This window comes from Leuresthes tenuis, unplaced genomic scaffold (assembly GCF_036924035.1).
Source record: "Leuresthes tenuis unplaced genomic scaffold, fLeuTen1.0.hap1 SCAF_3, whole genome shotgun sequence".
NCBI lineage: Eukaryota > Metazoa > Chordata > Actinopteri > Atheriniformes > Atherinopsidae > Leuresthes > Leuresthes tenuis.
In genome coordinates this window covers 11095523-11119207 of record NW_027325357.1, presented here as the reverse complement: position 1 = coordinate 11119207, position 23685 = coordinate 11095523, and the positions used below count along the sequence as shown (strand labels likewise).

Genomic DNA, 23685 nt, shown 5'->3' with positions numbered 1-23685 from the left:
ATGAATATGAGCCTGTGCTGATGACATATTCCAATAGTCCAATTACAGTAAAGGTTTAAAACATGGAAAAAACAACAATGCTTTGTCCCATAACCTGGCTATGGGTGCTACCAGATGCTTGGGGCATCCAGGGCCACTTCCTCCAAGAACACTAGGCACCAGGTGAAATTCCCTGTTTTTAATCCTTTTGTTTTTATTCAAAGAGTTTCATTTACATTTAATGGAAGTATTAAAGACCTCTGCAGAGGTTCTGAATTTCAAGCAGCTGCCTATTATTGAAGTAAGTAAGAGAAATAATAGAAAGTTGTGTGTTTAAAGCATTGTGCTGGCAGGCATGTCTTAAAAAGAAATTTTAAGTTCACCCAATTTTAAATTTTAAGGTCAAAATGATCTTTGGAATTTCATTACTTCTAGAGCAATACAATTTGCACAGACAATATTACAGAGAGGGTAGCCTAACCCACCAAAAGATAACATGTATTTGTTATATGTATATGTAACATTTCCCACAAAAAAATGTGGTTGAATACTTGAATAAATGACTTTTCTCGAGTGATTTGTATTCATAAGCCAACCAAAGGTGTCACACACACACCAATCAACAGGGACCACTGGTCTTTGATTCCAATTTTTAGCCTGTAAGAAGAGCTTTTTCAGGTTATTAGAGTGAATAATGTTCTAATCGCTATCTTGGATAATAGGACAATGTAGAGAAAAATAGCACAGCAGAGTGGAAAATTTGGCAAAGGCATCATCCCCCCAATCTGTCACTGATCCCTTCACATGATTTTCCGTATATAGACACCATCTTGTGCCCAGTCACTGCTGTCCTAAACCCACTTTATCCTGTTCATGTTGATGGGGAGCTGGAGTCTTTCCCATGGAGTACACCCTGTACAGGTGGCCAGTCGATCAGCAGGCTAACACAGAGAGGAAGACAACCATGCATGCTCAAAAAGAAATTTATGAGCAATTCAGAATCCCCTCTAAACCTACCATGGATGTCTTTGGACTCAGAGCACCTGGAAAAGGTTTTAACTTCTCGCAGTGAGGTGACGGTGCTAATCACCAGCTGTATACTCAGTTTCTTTATGCACTGCATGGTATAATTTGTACATGCATTTTCTCTGCCACAGCCATAATTTCATTGCTATCCTTAAACAGTACCTAAACCATCATACCAACAACTATGTGAATGTAACTGTAAAAGTGCTTGCTTTTAGCTTTACAGCAGAAGCATTACGAAGCAATCAATAAATGAGTGTTTTTTCCTCTGGCTTACTACTTTGTTTTGCTGCTGGCCTTAGCCTTTCACTTTTTACAGTACTGCTCCACCTGGCTCACAGGTGGGCCAAGGAGGAGGGACCAACTTTGAATAGTGAGACTGTAAACAGTATCAGAAAACTGTTGCCTGGTATATCTTTAGGTTTGGATTTAGTTGACGAATGACTCCGTAATTATTAATATTTCTATTTATTTATCAATCAATCTATTGCTTTTTTAAATGAGGCCCACACAAGACTTGAGGTAGAGAAACGCTGCTTTTGGTTAACTGCAAACTGTTTACTTCCTGCTATGAAAGTGAATTTAAGAGGAATGATAATTTTGTCATAAAACATGAATGGTCTGGCAGCCTCTCAGAACTCTTAGACATCTGCATGGCTCTGCTTGAGTATTGTCCAAATGAAGAGTGGAGAATGTGATGTAATTCATACAAATAACACCCCAAAAATCACATTGACTGACTGTGTCATACTACTGAACTTACGGGGCAGGGCTGCTCTGCTCTTCAACAGCCTCCATGGCACACTGAAGGGACCTCTGTAGAGACAACAGCTGACTGGAAGTCTCTCTAAGCATGAACCTAGTGACAAACTGGCCCAACACGCTGGAATCTTGGTACTCCTAAGAGAGAAATTAAAAGCAGAGAAGAGACAAGTCTGATCAAAAGAGACAATTTGATAATATCTCAAAAGGAAATACAGGCTCTTGTGCTATGTGTGACAGCTGCAGTTAAATGGGATAATTAATTCTCTGAACACATATACATTATTCAGTGCTATGTAACCAAATTCTAGGGTGGAAGAACTTAAACAAAGTCCCCAAACATGACTGTGATTACACAGTCTCAGAGGAATCATATTCATGCAATGTGCTAATGACATTAGAATTCAGAATCTCTTTTCCAAAACTTACAGTGACTTGTAGCCTCTGCAGAATATGCATCATGGGATTATCAGTCCAGAGCACTGACAGAGCACAGCTGCTAACTAGCAACTGTACAATCCTCTGAGGATTTCCCCACTTCAAGATGTATTAGAAAGAGCCAGAACAGCAGAGAGAGGTGATCTAATTAAAGCAGGATGCATAATCAGAGCCCTTTTTTTCTCCACAGTACCGTTCTCTGTTTTTATTACAATTCCTGAGGCCATTTTAAAATATCTTGTCAAAATCAACTGAATTATAAAATTATTGCAGATCAAAATGGTCGCAAATTGAGGTTTTTGCTTAACACACAGGAACATAAAGCATACCTTTATGGGAATACATAATTTTGGCATTTGAGACAATATTTGCTTTCTTGCCCAAAGTTAAATTCAGGGATTGATGCCAATCCCCTCTGGTGGTTAGAATAATGAGTATATAACAAAAATATGTGAACCTGAGAGAGATCAGGGGGTTCAAAACAATGCTTCAATATAGCCTTAAAAAGTGACTTATGGTGTACTTGAAGGCTTTACCTTTAATTAGAATTTACCATTACTTTTAAAATATAACAATTCAGGCATGTGTGGTTTTTAATTTTTCTTTTTACAAATTGTTAATATCCAACACTTACTCTAATTAAATCTATATGAAAATACTCTTGGGAGAAAGAATTGCCCCACTCAACATTTTATTGTAACATATTTCACTATATGACTGTAAATTATGTCATATGCATAATAAGTGCTAATTACGAACAAAAAAAAAAGAAACCTGGTTCAGTCGAGCTTATAGACTTTTATGCTGCATTCCAAATACCTCAGAATTTGGAAGTTGGAAATAAATGTTATTGTACATAATGTAATCAAACAACCAAAGGTGCAGCAGAGCTGGAAATCCAAAATCTAAATGCAAAACAAAGCTGAAGACAAAAACAGACATGTGATTACCAGACTAAAGCCAATTAACCAAAAGAAGAAAAAAAATTGTAACAGCGAGGACCTGACGAAGACTGAGCTGAACAAAGGAGCATATATACTGGGGGAAACTAATGAGGAAGTGGCTGCAGCTGACGCTGATTGAGTTGGAGACAGGTGTATATGGAGCTGATCACTAAAACAGTGGAACTGAGGATAGCAAGGAGTAATGACAAGAATCTAAAATAACACAAAATATAAGCTCAAAGTAAATACCAATTAAGAACATAGAACAGAGAGCAGCAAAGGAATGCAAAGAAACAGCCAACTAAGAACACAGAAGAGTAAAACAAAGAACTAAGAAATAATTAAACCAAGAGCAGAAACTCAGAGTAACTATGAACAAAAATACAAATTAAGACTAGACAAATACAAACAGAATAAATCCTAAATTTGAAGCAATGACTCAAAACACCAAGACTCCATACAAAAAGACAGAACTGAAACAAATACTGACAAGAAAAAAACTAATCCAAAATCCAAAAAATCCACAAATCCTAACATTAATTGCTTGAAAGAAAAGGCAATGACACATGGATGCATATAGTAAAAAAAGCAAAAACATGAAGAAGTTAAGAAATTTACCCTGTTGTTATAGACTAAACTTGTTGCTAACTAAGTGAGCCGATGGTATTTGAGATGGTTGTTTTTCCAACTTGACTGCTAGATCTAAGCTATCTCAGGTATGTTTATTTTAAAATACCAAAATGTCATAGTTCCACCTTTTTAAAAATGTATATTAGCTGTTTATTCTTTCGGTGATTTAGTCCACTTAGATGTTTGGACAAAGTAAACATGTTCATGGGGTCATTTTGAATTGAGACTAGTTCCTGAATTTTACAAAAAACTAAATATAAATTACAAAAAAAAAAAACACTCAGTATGTAAAAGAAAAAGAAAAGTCATTAACTGCAGTCTGATATAGTTGGACTCAAACGTTCTCTTCATAATAAGAGATATTGTGGTTATATCTTGTACAGAAGGGAATAAAACCATATTAGATAGAGTTAATAATTAATTATATTAACCTTGCAGACATAAATTGTTCCAGTCGTCTTATTCTCATCAAGTAAGCAGATATGTGTGCTTCAATTTCTGTTCTAGATTGGTACCACTCTAGCGGTGGCCTACTGCAGTAGCTCTGGCCATAATGTGTCTTTTCTTGTGAGATTGTGAGATTTTCTAAGCTTGGAAACACTGTTCTTTGAAACTTTTTTCCCATGCTGGTTTGGACACCATGCTGTCAGAATGATTTCTGCTGGTAATTCTTTCACTTTATTACATGTGTTGTGAAGTATAAAAATGGCAACAGGAAAGTTTCTTGCATGTGAGAGTAGCTGAGTTTACCAATGCCTAACTAATGTCTAGAGTAATAACCCAAATCTAGATGACTTGAAGAGGAGACATCTCGGTTGCAGGGCAGGGACAAAACGGAGAAAAAGGAAGAGGAATTTTAAACCTTTTCCTCCCGTGAACATCATGGAAATAGCGAGATCACTGGCAGATAAAATGGATGAACTTATAATATTGGGAGAGCAATATTATCTGTTTACCAAGACATGACTGCAAGAAGAACTCAGACACCTCTTAATCTAGCTCTCTGACAACATGGGCAGACAAAGACAAAGATGTAACTGAAAAGGAGGAGAGATTACAGCGCTTGCTATAAAAAACCTGGACATAATTAATACTCTCTGAAATTCTCTGCACCCCGATCAGTGAACTGTTGGGTGGGAGTTTCTGTCCATGTAGTCTACCTGTGTTACATGCCAACCCGTGTTACATATCTCTCATTTTTCTTTTTTATTCCTCTTTTGTTAACTCATCCCTCCAGGCAGACTTGGTGCAGCTTTGCATGCTGATGGTTTCTGTCATAACCGGGAATCCACACTAAACTAAACCATAGGCATTTATAGCACAACCTTCTGACTTTCTCTCTGTGTGCAACACTTGTTTTCATTCAACATAGGTTCTAGTAGATATGATTAATGTAATTTTACATAAAATCAAATGGTTTGCTTACATTTTTTTTTAATTAAAAAATGTAGACATTACCATGCTTGCTACTTAAGTCTTACCTCTTTAGTTTTATCCATTGCCTTTAAAATGGCAACATTCAGGGTCTCCAGAGCTGAAAGAACATTTAGATACTCCCCGAGGTGCTGAGAAAAATAATCTAATAGGAGATAAGAAACAAACCGTAAGTGTTACTGTAGTGTCACAACAATTGGAAGAATATTTTTACACCACTAATTTGGCAGAGGTATATTAACAATGTGTCAGTGTCTCAGTATAGTGAGCTTTAAGGTTTTTCCATTGCCATTTGTCTGTTATCAGACAAACGAATGCAATTTTCTGGAGATGTGGCCAAAAGAAGAGCCCATTTAATTATGGTGCAGATGCTGATTGTTTTCTTTAAAACTACAAGACTGGGCATTGGCTTTGGAGGAGTGCTCTTTCTATGTTAATCAGTTAGAGTTACAGTGTAACAGTCAATTATTCTCTCCGGTGTTCTGTCTATGACTGGAGTGAGAAAGAATGATTAATGAACTGCATTACAAATCTATTCCTTGACAATTTTTATGTCAAGTTGATCGGACTGGCAATCAAACTTTTTTTTTTTTCTTAATCCAATGAATCATAGTAAAATACCTCTAGGGAAATTCTCTAAATCATTTCTAAACCTACAGCAGTGAAGCAGAGTGACATTTAATTAGTATTTTCTTCCAAATTAAAAATCTTCGCCCACTCTAACTGAAGAGTGACACATGGTCAACAATGTGATGTGAGGATAATGGATTACTAAACACTCCTCTCACTTAGAATTAGTTATTTTACTAAATATAACACAAGCGCTCTGACACACTTGGTCGAACAAACACAGCACGATGAAAAATGTTCAGTGAACTGGACCTGAGTGAAAAGCAGGATTCTGTTGTTGAAAACAGCCAACTTTTTCTGACGTCAGTTGGATATGATGCCGTTCCCATTTAATCAATTATGCAGAAGTTTTATTCTGAGCGAAACTGGTATTTACCAGCTGGTGCTCCATTTTTTCCACTATATTCAGGCCACGCAGCCTTTTTTAAAAATATTATCTTTTAAATAAAAGAGGTCAATAAATCAGATCCAGATGTCTCTGCATATTCACAGATTGAAATCAATATTACTGGTGAGCGGTGGTCTTCGTGATTGTAGTGTATTACCACATAATATAGAGAATTTCACTAAATAAGAGATTAAGAAAAATTTCAATATTCTCTGATGAATTCTCTTTTGAAAAAAATCTGCCCTTTTGTTTTTTCTTATGCAAATACGAATGTTGATGCAACTCTTGCCAACATAAATATCAAGGGACAACCTAGCACAGAATTAAACTGTAAATACTGAAAAAGCTGCCTAGCTTTTTTTGTGAAATTCATCTGCCACCGTCTCTGAGACAAGAGTTTTACTGAAAGAAATGTCTTCTGACACATTATAATAGACAAAGTACTCTCCCACCAACCTGATAGCTTGTCAGTGTCCAGATTGCTGCAGGGCAGAACACAAGGGGAGATAAATAGGGAAAGTTAATTAGGCAAATTCAAAGACGTGCTCTTCATATCTGCCTGAGAGATTTTATGTCTCTTAACTGTGGGGATATTAGAGCCCAAGGAACAACCTCACAAAACTTCAAACCATGACTTTGCATGACTGAAACTGAAGTTGGTGTAATTGTTCTGCTAAGAAATTTGTGCTGTTAATTTGTTAGAAATGCATGCAAATGTAACTGGAGGCTTTAAAACTGCTCTCAGTGTCAATGTGTCATAAAGACAGCACCATTACTATCTAAAAGTCCCCCTATTGTTTTAATGTCCTTTTACAGATTATCAGTTGATTTTCACTGTCTGATGCAAAACAAGAGTGAAGCCGGTAAATGGCTTGAGCTACATGAAGCTAACATAACTTCCCATTCCTGTTTCAGATATGTTATCATAATGAACAAAGCAACATATTTACCTTTAGAATCACTTCAGAATATTTTCTGTGCACACTAACTTCATGCGTCATTACAAAAGCCAGGTTCATCATGCAATTCATATTGTTAATGAGAACAATAACAATATTTAATCTGACACCAGTGGTCAGATCACACCAACTGTCTCAAAGTTTGGACGGTGGTTAAAGAGGCTTCAGGGCATCAGTGACTTGCTGCACAAAAATCAGCTTATCACACAGTGATAGAGAAACTGGCACCACAAAAAAGGTGATTTATCACTGCAGTTGAACACTAAGCTGACTCAATGGTTGGGTGTATTTTAAAGTAATTTTTGTTTTATCAGCGCTTATACACACAGTTTGATATCCTAGTGTCTGAAAAAGTGTTGAGGGAGTAAGTTGCTTAATTATCTCATCCCAAATCTGCCAAAGACAATGAAAAAACTGCATTGATGATCAAGGACAAAACCTGAAACCAATACATACATTATGTATAAGATGAGAAATGGTCTCATCTTGCTATGAGTTAAACGTTCACTGCAGAGCACAAATTTCTGCCGCTACCCTCAGGCTGACTTCTTTGATTGCAATTTCAGAGGAGTAGATTTTTTCAAGTGGCTGGTTTAGTCCACAGTATTTTATGCCTGGAGGATGAGGGCTGACAATAACTCACTGAGTTTGGTCGTGGGGTTGGTGTTTTACCATGAAAAATTTAGGGAACATATTAAGCATCATGCAAGATCCATAACTGCTTATCCTTTCTAACTTGGTACTTTACATCTGTAAAGTTACAAGGTAAACACTTTGTGAAGAAATTTGCTGAAGCATTATGTCAGAGACTTAAAAAAAACTCACTTATTTTGTCGGCCATCTATGGAGAAGAAAAGCTCTTGTAGCTCCTCGGTGGTCAGGATCCCATCAGCAAAGTAAGTATTGAACTCTTCAAACGACAGTTTGCCATCATCTGAAACACAGAGAAAATAGAGAGCTTCATTATTGGACACATAATATACCATGATAATTAACTGCAGTGTTAAATCCTTGTTACCTTGTTTTTCCACTTCAAAAATGGTTCTAGTGGATGAATTAATTGACAAGTACTTAATTTAATGGTTTGGATTATTGGTGAATCAAAATACTTCAGCTATACTGTGCAGGTTTTGTGTATGACAATGAAGAAGTTTGAACAGATAAATATGTGTCTACTTCCAAGACCTTCAGTTCTGCGTAACAGCACAGGGAATTACCATCACCTGGCAGCATGTTGAGACTGGTATAATGGTAGGTTGTACCATCTCGCTCTATCTTTTACCATGCAATGGAGCTATAATTAGACCATCACAATGGGTCGTTGGAGGGGAGCTGTTGACCAACGGAACTCGCCTCCCACCAATCAGGGTATACATGAACAACCTGACAACAGTTACAACAACAAAAGCATGCACCAAACACCTGTTGGATAAGCTGCAGGAGAACATCAGTCATGCACGAATGGCATTCAAACCCAACAAATACTACAGCATCTCCATCATCAAAGGTCTTAGCAGCATAGGGCATTACGGGAATGGAGCCATGTGCCACAACTGTGCCAAATCAAGACTAGATATGATTCTCAGAGAGTCCAGAGATCCCACCAAAAGAGCTGCTGCACCAACTGTAGCAAAGGAGAGGAAATGATATGCTGCCAAAGTGGTAAGGCAATGGCTTATCTCAGACAACGAGACATTGTGGGTAATGTCCAACATGAGATCAAATGGAGTAACCTGTTGAGCAAGCAGCAAACAGAATAAGCTTCATCATCAGAGCCACCAATTATGTTCTGTCCTCTCCAACCAATCTCTAGCTCTGGTTTGGAGAGGATTCAGTTTGTCACTTCTGTGTATCTCAAGCAACCCTCAAACACATCCTGGTGGGTTTCAAGGCAAGCTTAACAGAAGGTAGATACACTTGGCGCCACAATCACGTTTTAAGGGGCTTGGCTGCAACACCCTAAGACAAAAAAACATCAGCCAATACTGCTCTTCTAAACACTCAGATAATACTGTTCATCTGAGAAGGAGAGAAACAGCAGAATAAGCCCTCTATCTTCTTTGCAGGCCCACTCGGTACAGCGAGGGACTGGAAAAAACTGGTATTGACCTACACCAAAAGCTGACCTTCCTATCTGAAATCGCAAACACCAACCTGCGTGTGGGTCTCTGATCCAGCTCTCTGACCCGGTGGAAGTGGGTTGTAGTGGCTTTGTGGCCTTCTCCACAATCAGGCTGCTAAAGGAGTTGGGCGTTAGAGGACAGGCACAGCGGAAATTAATCAAAGAACTCTCCACTGTGGCTGAACGAAGCAGTCACCGGTTGTGGCCAAAATGAAAAAGACACAGTATGGGCTGCCAACGACCACTTCACTCACCAGGCGACACATGTCCAGGTCTGATCGCCCTGTGGTGGGCCTTCCACAGTTGAGGGTGTCTTGTGATGAATGGCTGAAACACCCAGTGAGGCTAAGGTACACAACTAATGATGTGTTGCAGGGGAACTAAGTGTTCACCATCTAAACACCCCAACTCCAAGGAGGTATTCCACAAATGAAAAACCGATAGACCCTTTTAATTCTTCTATCCTCTATTCTTCTCCCCTCTGTTCCCACCTAAGAGTGAAAGCAGGGGAAGGTAGAGTGTACAGCCCAGTCCAGGAGGGGAGTAGGTTACCCGGTCTGGCCCCACTCCCCGAGTGCCTTCCGCACTCTCTCTCTCGCCTCTCAACAACTATTTCTCTCTTGTCTCCTACCCTCTGTTCCCATTGAACCCCTAAACACTCGAACATATCTCCATACCAGGTAAGTACTGTGCAGAATCATTAGCGATCGAAGCATCTAGTCCTACAGGTAGAATTAGAAGGTTATTATAACACAACACAATATCTAAAAAGCAAAATAAGGAAATAATACTACAGACTGTCAGCAGATAGGAATTATTTTCTACTCAGAGCAGATGAGTGTGAGCAGCTTGTTGTGACAGACAATCACAGAAAAATCAATAGCAGAAGATGAATTGTTTGGTTGTCATCTGTGAAGAAGTGCTACTTCGTGAGCACACTATCAATCTGCCTGCTTGCACTGATTACGCAGGCGGGTCAGCAGTTAGTCTGCCAGAGAGAAACTATGACATATGACATATTTCTCATGAAATAACACAGATAGATTATAAATACAGTGAACATATCTAAACCATGACAGACACTATGCAAGTTGATGAAAACTGCAATAAGTCAGGCACTCAGATAGTTATGTGAGTGAAAAACAGACCAAAATTATCAATAATAAAAGAGACAATATAGACATACACATGACAGTAGCTGAAGCTCTTTTTGCCCCTCAGAGGAAAGGCACATTAATTGATATCACTGATAATTTGACAGTTTTGCCTAAATGCCTCATCGTCAAAAAAAGCAGTCAGAAACAGACTAAGATTTTGCCAGTAGAAGAAACCAAGAAAACTGTTACAACGATGATAGTTTTTTAATTTATAATCCAGGGCCATTGCAACTTGCTTATATACAAATTATATACAAATTGTGCCATTGAGCAGATTAGCTTTGCATCGCTGGTGAAAGACCAAGTTGTTAGACGGTACATTGATCGGCCATAACACTATGTTCACTATGATCAGATCCTATAAGACTGCTATCTGGGGAGTTCGGAGCCTGGGTGAACTCCTCAGTCTTCTTTGAGTCCTTCCGAAGCTTTTTTTTTTTTTTTTTTGTGGAGCACACTGCTGTGCTGCTGGGAGGGGCTCCTGCAGTTGCCATATAGATGGTGTAACTGTTCTGCGAAAATGTTATATATAAAAAGTGTCAAAAACAGGTTTTTCCAGCAGGACACTGCATTGCAACATGAGGAACAGTGTTACCCATTTAACCTGCTAGTGGTTTTAATGTTGTGGCTGACTGAGCCTTATGCTATTTGTGAAAAAATCATTGTATTGGACAAGATTTTAGCAGATTCTCATAACAGGTATTTTTTAATAAATCTACATTAATATATGTTTTATTTTAATTGAGGGCTGAGGGGTATAATCTTTTGTTAGGGTTGGCTCATTTACGCAAAGACAACATAAAAGTGGTTAAATATTATAGTTAGATGACTCAGCAAAGTAGAAAACTGAATACCAAGCTCGGGGACCATCTGCTGAACTGACAACCCTTCTCATCATTATCTCTGACCAGAACATGTAACGTGCAGGTTGAGAAAACACTGCACTCACCACGTTGAGCACTTTATTTTGAAAATCATATCATCACCAGATGCCCACAACTAAAAAAAAAACAAAAAACTGAATGTGATTTGTCATCTGTAGATAAATATGACTCCAAATTGATATGGTTGTCTATCGAAAGTACAAAGAAATGGTCAACGGCAAAATTGTATTGGAAGAGTTTACAAGTAAATTAATTTGTTTTTCTTTTCAGTGGAGTTAACCAGAATGATACAACTACAGTATAAAAGGCCAGTGCAAAATAAATAGTTAGGCAGAATTTTCAAACCAAAACAGATTCATCTATACAAATCTTTGCCTAAACAGAAAAGTGACCTATAAATTACCACGGTTATCACATTTCTTCTTATTTCAATATCCAGCCGACCATTTTCTGCAGCTCATCTGAGTCCAGGTTATGAGGGGAATAATCTAAGCAGAGATCACCTGGCCTTCCTCTCCCCAGCCACCTCTTCCAGGGGGGCTCAAAGTTGTTTTCAAGCCAATCGAGAGATATAATCTCTCCAGTGGGTCCTGGGTCTACCCCAAGGCCTCATCCTCCTTTTTTTAAAAATTTAATTTAGTTTCTTTTTTGGCCAAGTTTAAACTCTGTAGTTTTAACACACAATGTGCTTGTTAGAGATTGAGCAAATTATGTTTTTCAAAGATGATGGCAATTATGCAAATTGGAAGGAGATGTATTATCAGTAACAAGCATTCATGCACTCCCATCTAAATTCACTGTTTAATGTTGTTTTTGCCTAGAGTATGCAGTCTAATTAGCTTTTAATGCTATCTGGGCTGGAGCTAATGGATTGAGAGAGTGAGGAAACCCCCTATGTCTCTCCTCACAATGTCATATTTGAAAAGATTCAGAGTGTCAAACTAGACGGACAGCATGATTCTCCGAAGTGACAATCGTCCATCTGATGGAATAATGATGACCACAGGCAGTCTTGACAGATCTGGGTTACATGTCTTCACCATAATGAAGGATGATCTCAACAAATGCATATTCCTCTGTGTTTAATTTCTTCTTAGTGTATAATTGTATTCAATTTCATTCAGTTCAACTTTATTTATATAGTGCCAAATTACAACAAATGTCATCTCAAAGCACTTCAAAGATACAATCTAATTCAAGCCATTTATATTTTTTAGTTAATATATAGATGTTATTAGCCTTGAAAATGTCAAATTGCATGTTTGAATAGACACCATAAGTGAAATTAGCATCAAAAGATGGTATTTCAGGCCAGCTGGAAAATGATTCTCAGCCAGGTGTGTGGAGGATGATGCATTATCATCATACTTATACCTGCTCCTGTGCATCATCACATCTGTCACTTTAATCTGTTCTGATAACTCACAGGGGGAGCCAGAGTGAGAAAGGGGATAGAATTGCAACACTTAATTGACCCAGTGGGATGGTCTTATTCAGTTAAGCGCTATTCTGAAGCATGTTTATCATTTATGATGTGTTGCACAGCTGTATTATTTATCCCTGTGCCTTCACTGGTTGCAGAGTTAAGAACCTGAAAAAAGTTTGTCAGCATTGGACTCAGAACTTAAAGAACCTAATAATCCACAGAATTTAGGAAAACTTGTAATAATGGATCAAGTATAAAGTAATAATGGATAAAGTGGATAAATGCTCAAGACAGAATTCATTTCTATATCTGTTAAAATGGAAAAACACACAACTGCACCCTTCTCAAGTCCTATCTGAGTCGGTGAAGCGCCCAGTTACTAAGTATTGCTTAAATATAATACCTTAAATGACAAGAAAGTCCCTGACCTGAATCAGTTATCTCAGTCCAACTGTTTCATTTGACAACAGTCACAGCTAGTGTTTAGAGCACAGATGTGGTGGTGAATATTCATGTTTCAGCTGTGCGATATCCATCTTTTGACTGAGCAGCAATCTAGAAAGCCTCTGAATGGCACATCATCAAGCAGGAAATTCCTTTGCAATAGAAAATAACGGAGCTTTACATCATAATGAAGCCAGAGGCAAAAGCAATTGACATTAATACAGCGCCAGAAAAAAATCCCTCATGAATTTCAAAGCGCGAGAAATGTTTCCTAAGAAAGAGTGAGGCCAGTCAAGAGAGCTAGATTTTAAACACAACTCACATGTGGCTTCTAATCTTTTTCAGTAAAAAAAAAGTCAATTACTCTAAACAAAGTTCTCCCAAGATTTAGAGTAAACAAGACCAAATGAGAAAGTGAGGACGTCCTGCAAAGTAGGGCACAAAGTAGGCCGCACTCACATCTCTCCAAAGGTTAGTCCCAATGCAGACTCTCCTAAGTGGTTTATAAATTCCCCACGAATGCATCACAGCTTCAGTAGCAACCAGCACTACTAGGAGAGAGGTCTGGTTTCTTTATGCTAACCTCCTATGCACTACTGTGTACTCAAGTTATTACTGATTCTGATATTCTTAGTATCAATGCTCTACTTAGGATGTGTTCCACCAGCCCATCTGTGAGGAAGGCTGAAGCAGCTTTTTTTTCTTCCAGATCCTCAGCTGTGCCTGTATGCTGCTTTTAGACCATATAGCCTAGACTCTCAATTTCAGCAATGGCTTGAATCAAACTACTTTTTTCCTTCTTCAATGGTGCATGTCAGGACAGAAGAAGGTTCATTAAAAGCTAAAGAGAAAGGCATTCTGTTGAAAGCGGTAAATCTGAACAACAAATGAGAACATTTTCCAGCAACTTCACACCAGCTTTGCAACGACACTTGAAGCTATCATACAAAATAAAAAAATAGCTAATTTGCTGCGATTTCGGCAAGTTTGGCTGTAACTCACTCAGTATAATGGTCCATGGATTTAATGCACATGGTTGCTGTAATAGAAAAAAAGATAAGCTCGCAGTATAAAAGTTTGTTGATCTAAAACTGTGTTGGACTAAATATTTCACAGGGTGATTTTTATCCCCCCTGTAATAATAGCCAGCTATTCCAGTTTCCACAAATTAGCTTTTTCCGGAGCTTTCATCTGTATCCCCGGAGGAGATCTCAGTAGTCAAGCAAATAAGTTCATCTATTTTGAGTAAAAAATTTGCCCTGTGCAGTCTGTACAGCACACAGCACACATTTTGCGTATCCAGACAACAACTCAGACTTTGTGACAAAGAAAAAAAAAAAGACATATTGAAGATTTTTAAGTTATGACATTGAAAAGTTACAACATCTTGGAGATGCAGAGCTACATAAGAATGAATTTGGTGTCATAATTATGCCTGACAAACACAGACAATATTCCTTTTTTCACTGCTGCATTGAAGGGCAACTAGTACCTCAGGATTCCAATAAAAAGTTGACTTCCATGTTGGTAAAGTTTCTCAACTCTGTCTTTTGCATTTTATATACTTTCCCACAAAGTGCTTTTAGCGCATTCAGATTAGTTTGTCCCTTCATTTAAAGGAACTATGTAACTGTTGACAGGTGTTTGCTATAAATAGCAAGGCAACAATGCAAACCCGGAGGCTGCCCTGTGTTTGTACACTTTGTGCATAAATATATCAAATTCTGGATATAAACAATGAACAATCTTCCTTTTGGCTGTAGTATGGTGCGTTCTGTCACTACCCGATGTGAGATACACATCTGCAAGCACTGTGGGGAAACGCAACTGTAGACAACGGTTATGTATTGGTATTAAATTAGAATATCAACACCATTGGTTATAAAAAACTAAAAGTATAATAATTAAATAACATTTGTCCAGCCAAGAGAAGTGGGCTTATTATATAGTGACAGGGTGTTCAGAGTTAGTTACTAAGTGAATTCTTCATTGTCAAAGTTTAATTAGTCTCTGTATACGTGATCAAATAGGTAGGTGGAACAGGATCCTACATATTTGCCAGTGGGACTCCCACTGGCTGAAACACTTAACGTTAATATATCTGAGCTCATACGAAGTTGTCACTGTTAGGTACATTAAATCTGCTCACAGTTTCTAAACAGGTGTAAGATGTAATGCAGCTCGGTTTTTAAGTATCTAAATGCAAGCCACAATGATGGGTCCACCATACATCTATAAACAGATGTTTACCACAAGCTGTTATGTTTTGACTTACTTAATATTATCCACAAAAAGCTATTGTTTTATTATAAGAATATTGAATTATTTAGTCACAGCTGCATTCAATGCATTTGTAGGTGTATACATTGCAATAAAAAAAGAAAAAAAAAAAGAAAATCACATATGGGCATGTATTTGTGTCATTGTTCTGGAGAAAGAGGTCAGTTACAATGCGTTCTCAACCAAAAACAACAACTATGTGCTGTCCATCACCTCAGATATGGTGTGTACCTGCACTGTTATGCAACATGTAATACAGAATGTATGGCACATAATCATAAAGTGGTGCTGCAATTAAGTATGCATCAGCAACTGTCTGCCCTACCCACAGTGAGTCCGCTGTATAATGAACACTATATAGTGGGTGAGTGAGTGAACTAAGAGTAAGAAAAAAAGAGAGAATTATACATGGTTAGGACTTATATATTTTACTATTTTACTGTTATACCAAGTGGGTGCTGCCCCATAGACAAACAACAGCCTGGGTAATATGTTACAATCTTCCCATTTATAACCATAGATTTTGGAACAACATTTTGGTGAAGTAAACAAACATACCAGTTAAAAGTTTAAATTTTTGGTTGTTGAGTCTGGGCTTTATATTTACCATAGGAAAAAAAGAGCACTTTTCACAAAACAACCTAAAATAACAACCTGATTAATAATTCAATTAATTGGTGTATCAGGTGTAATGGGGAGAAGGTGAAATGTCATTGGATTTGTTTCTTCATCATTCTCATACTATATATTTCATCCTGCAAGTGAATGTAAAGGATGAGATATTTTTAAACATTGTAGAGCAAAATGAATGCCCACTGCATAACAACTATCAACTACAGACTTTATATATTTCACATATAATCCCAGTGGTATTCATTACTTAAAAGATAAAGAGCGGTGAATGTAGGACAACAAGTTATCTTTGAGTCGGGCTGTAATAGCCCTCGTTCCCCCTTCAGCTCCACAACTGGTTCAGTGATGACAGTTGAGCTCATTATGATGAAATCTAAAAGTGAATATATTTGACTGGAAGAAACAGAACAATTCATGATGAAGAAGACACATCTCGAGGACTGTGAAGGGCTGTTGGAAAAAAAAATTGACTGGTGCCATGGTGATTACAGTTTCTGTGAAGTGTGAACAAAACAATGTCCCGTGATTAAAGCTACACTTCCTTTTGATTTGCTTTGGCACCTCATTTAGCTGGTTATTAGAAATTAATTACCGGTAATATCTCTTTGGAAGAGCCTTTCTAATATAAAGCAAAATCAGAGGATGGAAGATGTCATTACCAAAAGAAGTTAGCCACCTGGTCTAAGCTTAACAGTAAGGGCAGAAATGCAGGCACATTATTTTGAAATTACCCTCCCTGTATGATCTGATATACTCATTACAAAGGCAGTAAATTAAGACATGTCATATTAATTTAAGTCTACTTTGCTTATTCATATAACACATTTTTGCATTCTGCAAAGGAAGTGCCCATTTTTGGGATTCTAGCAGGACAAGCATGGGATAACATTTTTGCCATTTTTACACAGTGTATCTAAATCAGCTTGATATCAGATTCAGAAAAGCAAGGACAAATAATTCCTGGCTGAACTAATTAATGTCAGCCCAAGACCGAACAGCCACACATGCAGAATTGGTTTTACAAAAAATGAAAAATCTGATTCATTACTTATCCAACAGCAATACGATACTGCATATCCCAGAGCTTTAGTCCAGTCTCATTTCACGCAACTTGCTCTGTTCAGCAAACGCAATTGCTCATGTGAATATGAGAAGACAGTTTGAAAGAAAATGGGTTTAACAATAAGTCCTTTCATTACAAAGCAACTCCCAACAAGACTTTAATATTACAGATAGATGATGTAAAGCAGTGAAAGAGTTTCCAGAGATCTCACAGATTGCCTTGTGCAATACAAATGTGCACGTAAATGTCATGATCAAAAAAGATGTATGTGCTTGTAATGTGGCTTTGGCAAGGAAAAATGGCTTTGTCTTGTGGGGCCTTCACTATCATTTACCTGCTTAGAAATGCTAAACAGGTGCAAGAACAACATGGCATTTTGTGACAGGAGCCCATGATGCAGGAGTGTGTACACATATCAGTCTATAAAAGACAAATTTGCAATTGTTGCAACTGATAATAAAATACTGCCACAAAATGTAAGAACTTTGCTTCATCATGTTAACATGCTTTGCATTAATCTGTCAGCAGCCCCTAATGGTCTCTGTCCACACCACCAGTGAGGTACCTTATTTGTGTGACAAGATCTTCCAGTCTTTGCTATAATCGAGAATCCTGACATCATTTAATTGGGTGGAAAAAAACTTGTTCAAGCAAGTGAAGGAAAAGAGCTTCACTGGAACAGTCATTCATGAAAATTGCTTTTTCTCCCCCCAGATTATCTGCGCTTTCCAACAAGTGGAAGAATAAGGAAGAACACAGCATTTTGACAATTTAATCATAAGCAAACATATCATACTCACCATTTTTGTCTGCCCTGCGGAAAATCTGAAAAATAAAGGAGGGGAGACAGTTATTAATTCCAACCAAGAACTGCTAAAGGGAGGCTTACAATAAGCAGGTGCAAATTGTTTACAATCATCGCAGTTTGTCAAAAACACAAAAGGATTTTTGGTGTCTGCAGTGCATTTGTCAGATTGCATTGAATAGAGGGATTACAGGAGCAAGGACATTTACATAAGCTGTTAAACTGTCTGTGTGATTCGTGTTTTGTTGCATGCTTACTGGTAGTGAGTCAGTCCGAAAATAGGTTCAACAATTAGCACTTCTGAGGTAAACAGTAATTTCAGAAGCAACTCAAGGCCACTGTGCACCAAAGGGGTTGGACTGTCAATATCCTGCAGATGCCTTAGTCACGAAAACAACTCATATTTTTCTTATCTTATTCTTCTTGAAACTATAGCTTTAAACGCATTTAAATTGAATTTTTTATTTAATAAATGGCTAAATGATCTGATTCAATTTCATGATGGGTAATGGGGACTGTTTTAGTGAAGTGAAAACATTTATCAATGTTCATGTCTTTGAAAGGTTTTGGCTGACATGAAAGCATTTTATTTGTTGCCAGGGTAACAACTAATGGGTACATTATCAGTCACTGCAGGGCTGCTGTCTGCTCTTCTTTTAACTAACTTCCTTAAACGGCTGGTTGTTTAGACGGTACTGCAACGCCACACCGACCCACCGATCATATCAAGTCATTTAAACATAGCAGGAAAAGGAGTCATGTTAGCATTCACATCGTTTCATCAACCGAAATGAAAACAAAAAAGCTATCATTAGTGTGTTAAATTACACACAAGTGCCTCTTATAACATCTCAAATATTCTGCTTCTAGCCGCCCTTGAATCTGCAAACTAATCTTTACTGCCCAGACGCCACTGGAAGAATCATTTATTGTTTTTTTCTTTTTGTCGGTTGTAACCCAAAGAATTTATTCAACCTTTGAGTGTTTGAGTTAATCATGTCAGTCATCTAATTTTAACAGTGTTGCACAGCATATGTGAATTTACGACAGTAGTTTTGGATCTGTTCACTCTGACCACAGTGGATGGCCTAGAGGTGCATAAGATGGTTTATTATTAACAGGACAGCATAGATGACTTAAGTGTATATTTAAAACAGGTTTGCAAAGGTTAATGAATACTTAAATAAAGCATCTCAAAAACCCAACTCATTTTTTTTTAATTGCTCTGGGCTATTCTAACTATCAAAGCTGAATTATAGAGCTGCATTGATGCTTAGACTACTGAATACATGTAGACGTTGGTTACATTTCAGGTGTTTTGTTGACAAAAAGAAAAGTAGTTTGCTTGTGTTACTGGTCAGACGCTGACAGGGATTATTGTCGTCAGAGTTATGGAGTTTCAAAAACTCCACAACCTTCATCTTAACAGAGGTTTGAATACCAGGAGCAGAAGGTTGATAAGAGAGACTTTCTTCAAGGCTGAAGATAATAAACTTGCTTGACACATCTCAGCAGAAATACAGATAAAAGCTTGAGTTTGGATGAGTCACTTACGTTGGGAAAGCCATTTATTGGCCGATTTGAACACAAGCGCTGCTGCCTATTTTGTGGTAGAGAGTTTAGTCAGAGACTCAGTAATTTGTACCTTCTACTTTTTCCCTTTTATTATTGTTCCTTCTATTGGAGGATCCCCCATGTCTTTTCTCAACATGCTTTCCAAATTGTCACACCCACCTCACCTGCTTCCAGCCTCTCAATCAGTCCACCTGCATCCACTTTATTGATTACTCCAGCATTATCCAACCCTCCATCTGCCGTATTTAAAGATTATCTGGTCTGCAGCTTTGGTTTTATCATATCAACACAGATGCTCATTATCAAAGCTATTCATCGATATGTCTTTGATAATATACATACATCACATATTTATTGGTATTTGACAGTTTTATTTCAATTTTAAATTTGTCTTTTTTTCTGTTTCTGTGTACACTGTGAGCTGTTAATATATTTAGTTTGAAAATAATTAAAAATGTATGTGCTGTAGGAAAAATACTAAGATTGGATTTAGAAACGGCATCAGCAGATACAATCTTGAATGACTGGGACAATTATTGTAGACAAAACTAAATCTTGATCAAGACACCCAAATTAGGAACCTTATAGTCCAGAAAATAGACACTGTATTGCTTAATCTCACCATACAACATTCAATAAATCAGATCAGCTATAGATGCACAAAAAAGTAAAACATAAATCAAGCAAAAAGAGATTTTAAGAGAAAATACAAATAACTGTCAATGAATAATCATTTGAATAAATAATAACAAAATATTATGGCTAGAATGAAATGAAGAAAGCTATTTTGCACTAACATTTGCTGAAGTCAAACTATGCACAAAAAGTAGTTCAAGAAGTTTACCAACTTTCTAAAGAGGAAAACTAGAATTTGAAACCACCTAATTTAGTTTAAGCTAAGCTCTAAACTTTACTGGCACTGTAAATGATTTGATATGTTCTCTACCACAGATTTTTTTGCCCCCTTCCTCAGTCATTTGTTTTCATTGTTAGGCGGCAGTCACGACAAAGACGTTTTTCAGGGTTGATCTGCAGGTTATTAATAACTGCAGAATCTGCCCCTCGCTTTCATTCTGTATAGGTCAACAAGCTCAAGGTCTGTACTTCTGCCCTTTGTCTGTCAATATCTGCCTCTCTACTGCTTCATCCTGACCTATAACAAGAGCCGGATCATTTCAAACCACCTCACAACACACTCATTGCTCTATTTTTGACTCACCTGTCAGGATGTGAAGGTGACTGTAGAGCTGCAGTTGCTGGCTGTTTTTTGGTTTAAGTGACATGCTGCTATAAATAGCATGATGGCAGAACACTGCGATCCAGCTTCATTAGATATATGAATATGAAACTTTATTCTTCCTGCTTTAGGCATCTTGTCCTGTCTGGTATATCCTCTTTTCTCTTTCAGTCAGCAGACTGTTCTATTCTCCTGTTGGTATCGTATCAGACTTGACCAGCATTCCTCCCTTCTTTTCAATTCAATGGAGAGCAGGTAGCATTAAACTTGTTTGTTGTTTGGCTGTGTCTTTGGGCTCTCCAGTGTCAGGAGACGATAATGCATCATTTACAGCAATCTAGGAAAAGGTCAGACCAGCCTCCTAGAGCGCTGCCGGTCTGATGTCATGGTGGCAAGGAATTAAGATAGTGGCTTATCTCAGGCTCTGTTGTCATGCTACTTAATGCAAGGCTTTGAGAACAAGGAAATCAGTTTAAGACATCACATTTTGACGAGTTCTTTTTAAGTTCCCTAGAAAATTCACCAAGAGTTGAACACGAGAAGGGGAAGGCTGGAAATGCGAGTGACAAAATGGAAAGTGGTGGTAATCAAAATAACCTTAGGGAGGAACCCTTAGACGCATTAAACAAAGGCATTAAATAAATCAGCCCACAATATAAATGATGAAACGGCAATGATTAAAAGAATTGTTCCCGGCCTACAAGTAAGGCATTTTTGAAGCACTGCATGATCTCTGAGTTGCTATAATTTAAGGACTCACTATCTAGATGCACTTATCTCAGTAATTTGAGAAATATGTTTTATGTTATACAAGTTTTATGCATAAAGTTATTTTTTTTTGTATGGTACTTGAAATTGTTTTCTGTTTCATTCAGTAACTTTAACACTTTGGGTTTGTTTATTTCTGATTAAAATCAGTGTGTACCGCTGCACTGATAAAGCCTTATTTAATCATTTCTCAATCATCGCTGATTTCCTTTACAACTCCAGAACACACAATGTCCCTTTTTTAGGCATGTTTCATGACCGAAAAGTGTGACATTATTTGGTCTTTGTCAAACTCTGCCAGCTATCTCAACAAAATAATTTAACTGAATTTTTCCAGTCTCAGCACATTGTTCCCCTTCACCAAAGACAATTGGAATGTGATGTATGAATATATAAGACTGACTGATCAAAGAAACATGGCAATCAAAACCAAGCCAGAATGCCCCTGTCTCACCAAAAGAGAGCATTTAGAATTTCTAGACACCATTATCTTCTGCTCAGGCTATTTTCAGACAATTCAAGCATTGTGGTTTTTTTTGAGCAGGGACACATCAAGCAGATTGTGTGTTTGCACCCTATCAACGAAAAAACCCAGCGCAGAGGATTGAGACAACTTGATGTCGTAAACCCCATTAGGGACGGGCATTTCTGCAAAAGTAATGTTCTCGTTTGTTAAAGGCTCTCTGGGCGCTGCGTTAGTGACAGTCTAGACACAAAGCTGCCAGTTGGTGAGCGCTCAGATCTGGAAACATCACTGGCCTGCTAATCTCAAAAACAAGATGGATTGTTTCTATGGCAGCGTTGCAGGTTAATTTGGCAGGTGTTATTTGTTCAAACTCCATTTCAGGTTAGTGTGTCTGAGTGTGCATGTTTGCCTCTTCTTTCATTTGGCATAAAACATGTAACACCAGCCTTCAGTGACGAAGTTCGAGCCGTTACCTTTATTATCTTTATAAAACAGTGGCCATTTGTGCGTGTGTGCAGTGTGCAGATACCTTCTATGTGTAACAAATGAGGAGAACCCCCAGCAGCCCCAAAACCTGTCCGACTGAGAGATTAATTTATCATGCAGAGGCAGCAGCTGCAGCTCTTCCTACTTTCCTCTCGCGTGCACGCGCACACGCACGGGGACATCTGATTAAATCCCTGCTGCTTTCACTCATGAAATTTTTAAGAAAGCAGGCTATTAGAAAAATCAACAAGCTAAATAGTGTGAGTGAACTGTGGAGCTTCCATAATTCTTTTTCTTAGATCCAGTATTGAATGTTGGATTTATGGAAAGATGCTGAGGTCCCTACCGGACTAACAAGAATAGCAAAATAACTACTAAACGGTGCAACGAATAGCACTTTACACGGTGATGTATGAGTAAGAGAGCCGATCCACTTACATCATGAAAGATAGTAAGCCCTTGTCCGGTGCTGTGCAGCAGCTGTTGTTGCTGCTGAGCCCGAAGGTGCTTCTGTTTGGCCGACTGCAGGCACATGGTGATCATCTCTGTGCAAGCCAGCATTTTTAGAACGCGTCGACAAACACTTCGGCAGAGGCTGGAGAGAAGTGGAGGTGATGCTGTAGGACGGAGGCAGTTTGCTGCAGGTGTGAGAGATGTCAAGTGAAGGCAGGAGGCAGGCGGGGAATCAGGGATGCTCCGCAACTTTGTGGTGTGCTGCTGAACATAGCCGCCAGCTCCTCCTGCTGGAGCCGCTGTGATTGGTTCGTCGTTAACTTGAGAAGGAAGACCTATGAACCCGACTTTTAACAGTTTATTGGAGTTATGCATTAACCGCAGTATGTCAGTTCTATGGGAGTGATGATGTCTAAACTCTGACACACTATAAAGATGCGACAAACCAAGAAGAAGCCCTTGAGGAATTTCTGTCTGTTTGTTGACGTTTTAATGGACTTTCTTTAAAAAAAAGAAAAGTTCATATGTTTGAAGGTAACTTCAAACATAAGCGTATGGCCTCTTTGTCCACTTTCTCTCCATTCAGCTGCAATTCAGCATCATATAGCCAGTTTATGAGACCAACAAAAGTGTCATTTATTCGCTTTTGTGGTGCATCTCATTGTTTAGAGGAAGAACATACAGCCATCTTAAAAT

At 38.0% G+C, this 23685-nt stretch overlaps 1 protein-coding gene across 1 annotated transcript in view; it reads right to left on the bottom strand.

Annotated features, from left to right (window-relative positions):
• The window catches only part of necab3 (N-terminal EF-hand calcium binding protein 3), a 37203-nt gene extending 13826 nt beyond the window's left edge, over window positions 1-23377 (bottom strand). The window contains exons 1-6 of the mRNA XM_072381778.1: window positions 22975-23377; window positions 18000-18024; window positions 8016-8124; window positions 6688-6713; window positions 5261-5358; window positions 1769-1905 (exon numbers count right to left, since the gene is read on the bottom strand). Coding sequence (XP_072237879.1) covers window positions 1769-1905; window positions 5261-5358; window positions 6688-6713; window positions 8016-8124; window positions 18000-18024; window positions 22975-23364 — 785 coding nt within the window. The 5' untranslated portion in view covers window positions 23365-23377. The remainder of the gene's footprint in view (window positions 1-1768; window positions 1906-5260; window positions 5359-6687; window positions 6714-8015; window positions 8125-17999; window positions 18025-22974) is intronic.
• Window positions 23378-23685: the final 308 nt, after the last annotated feature.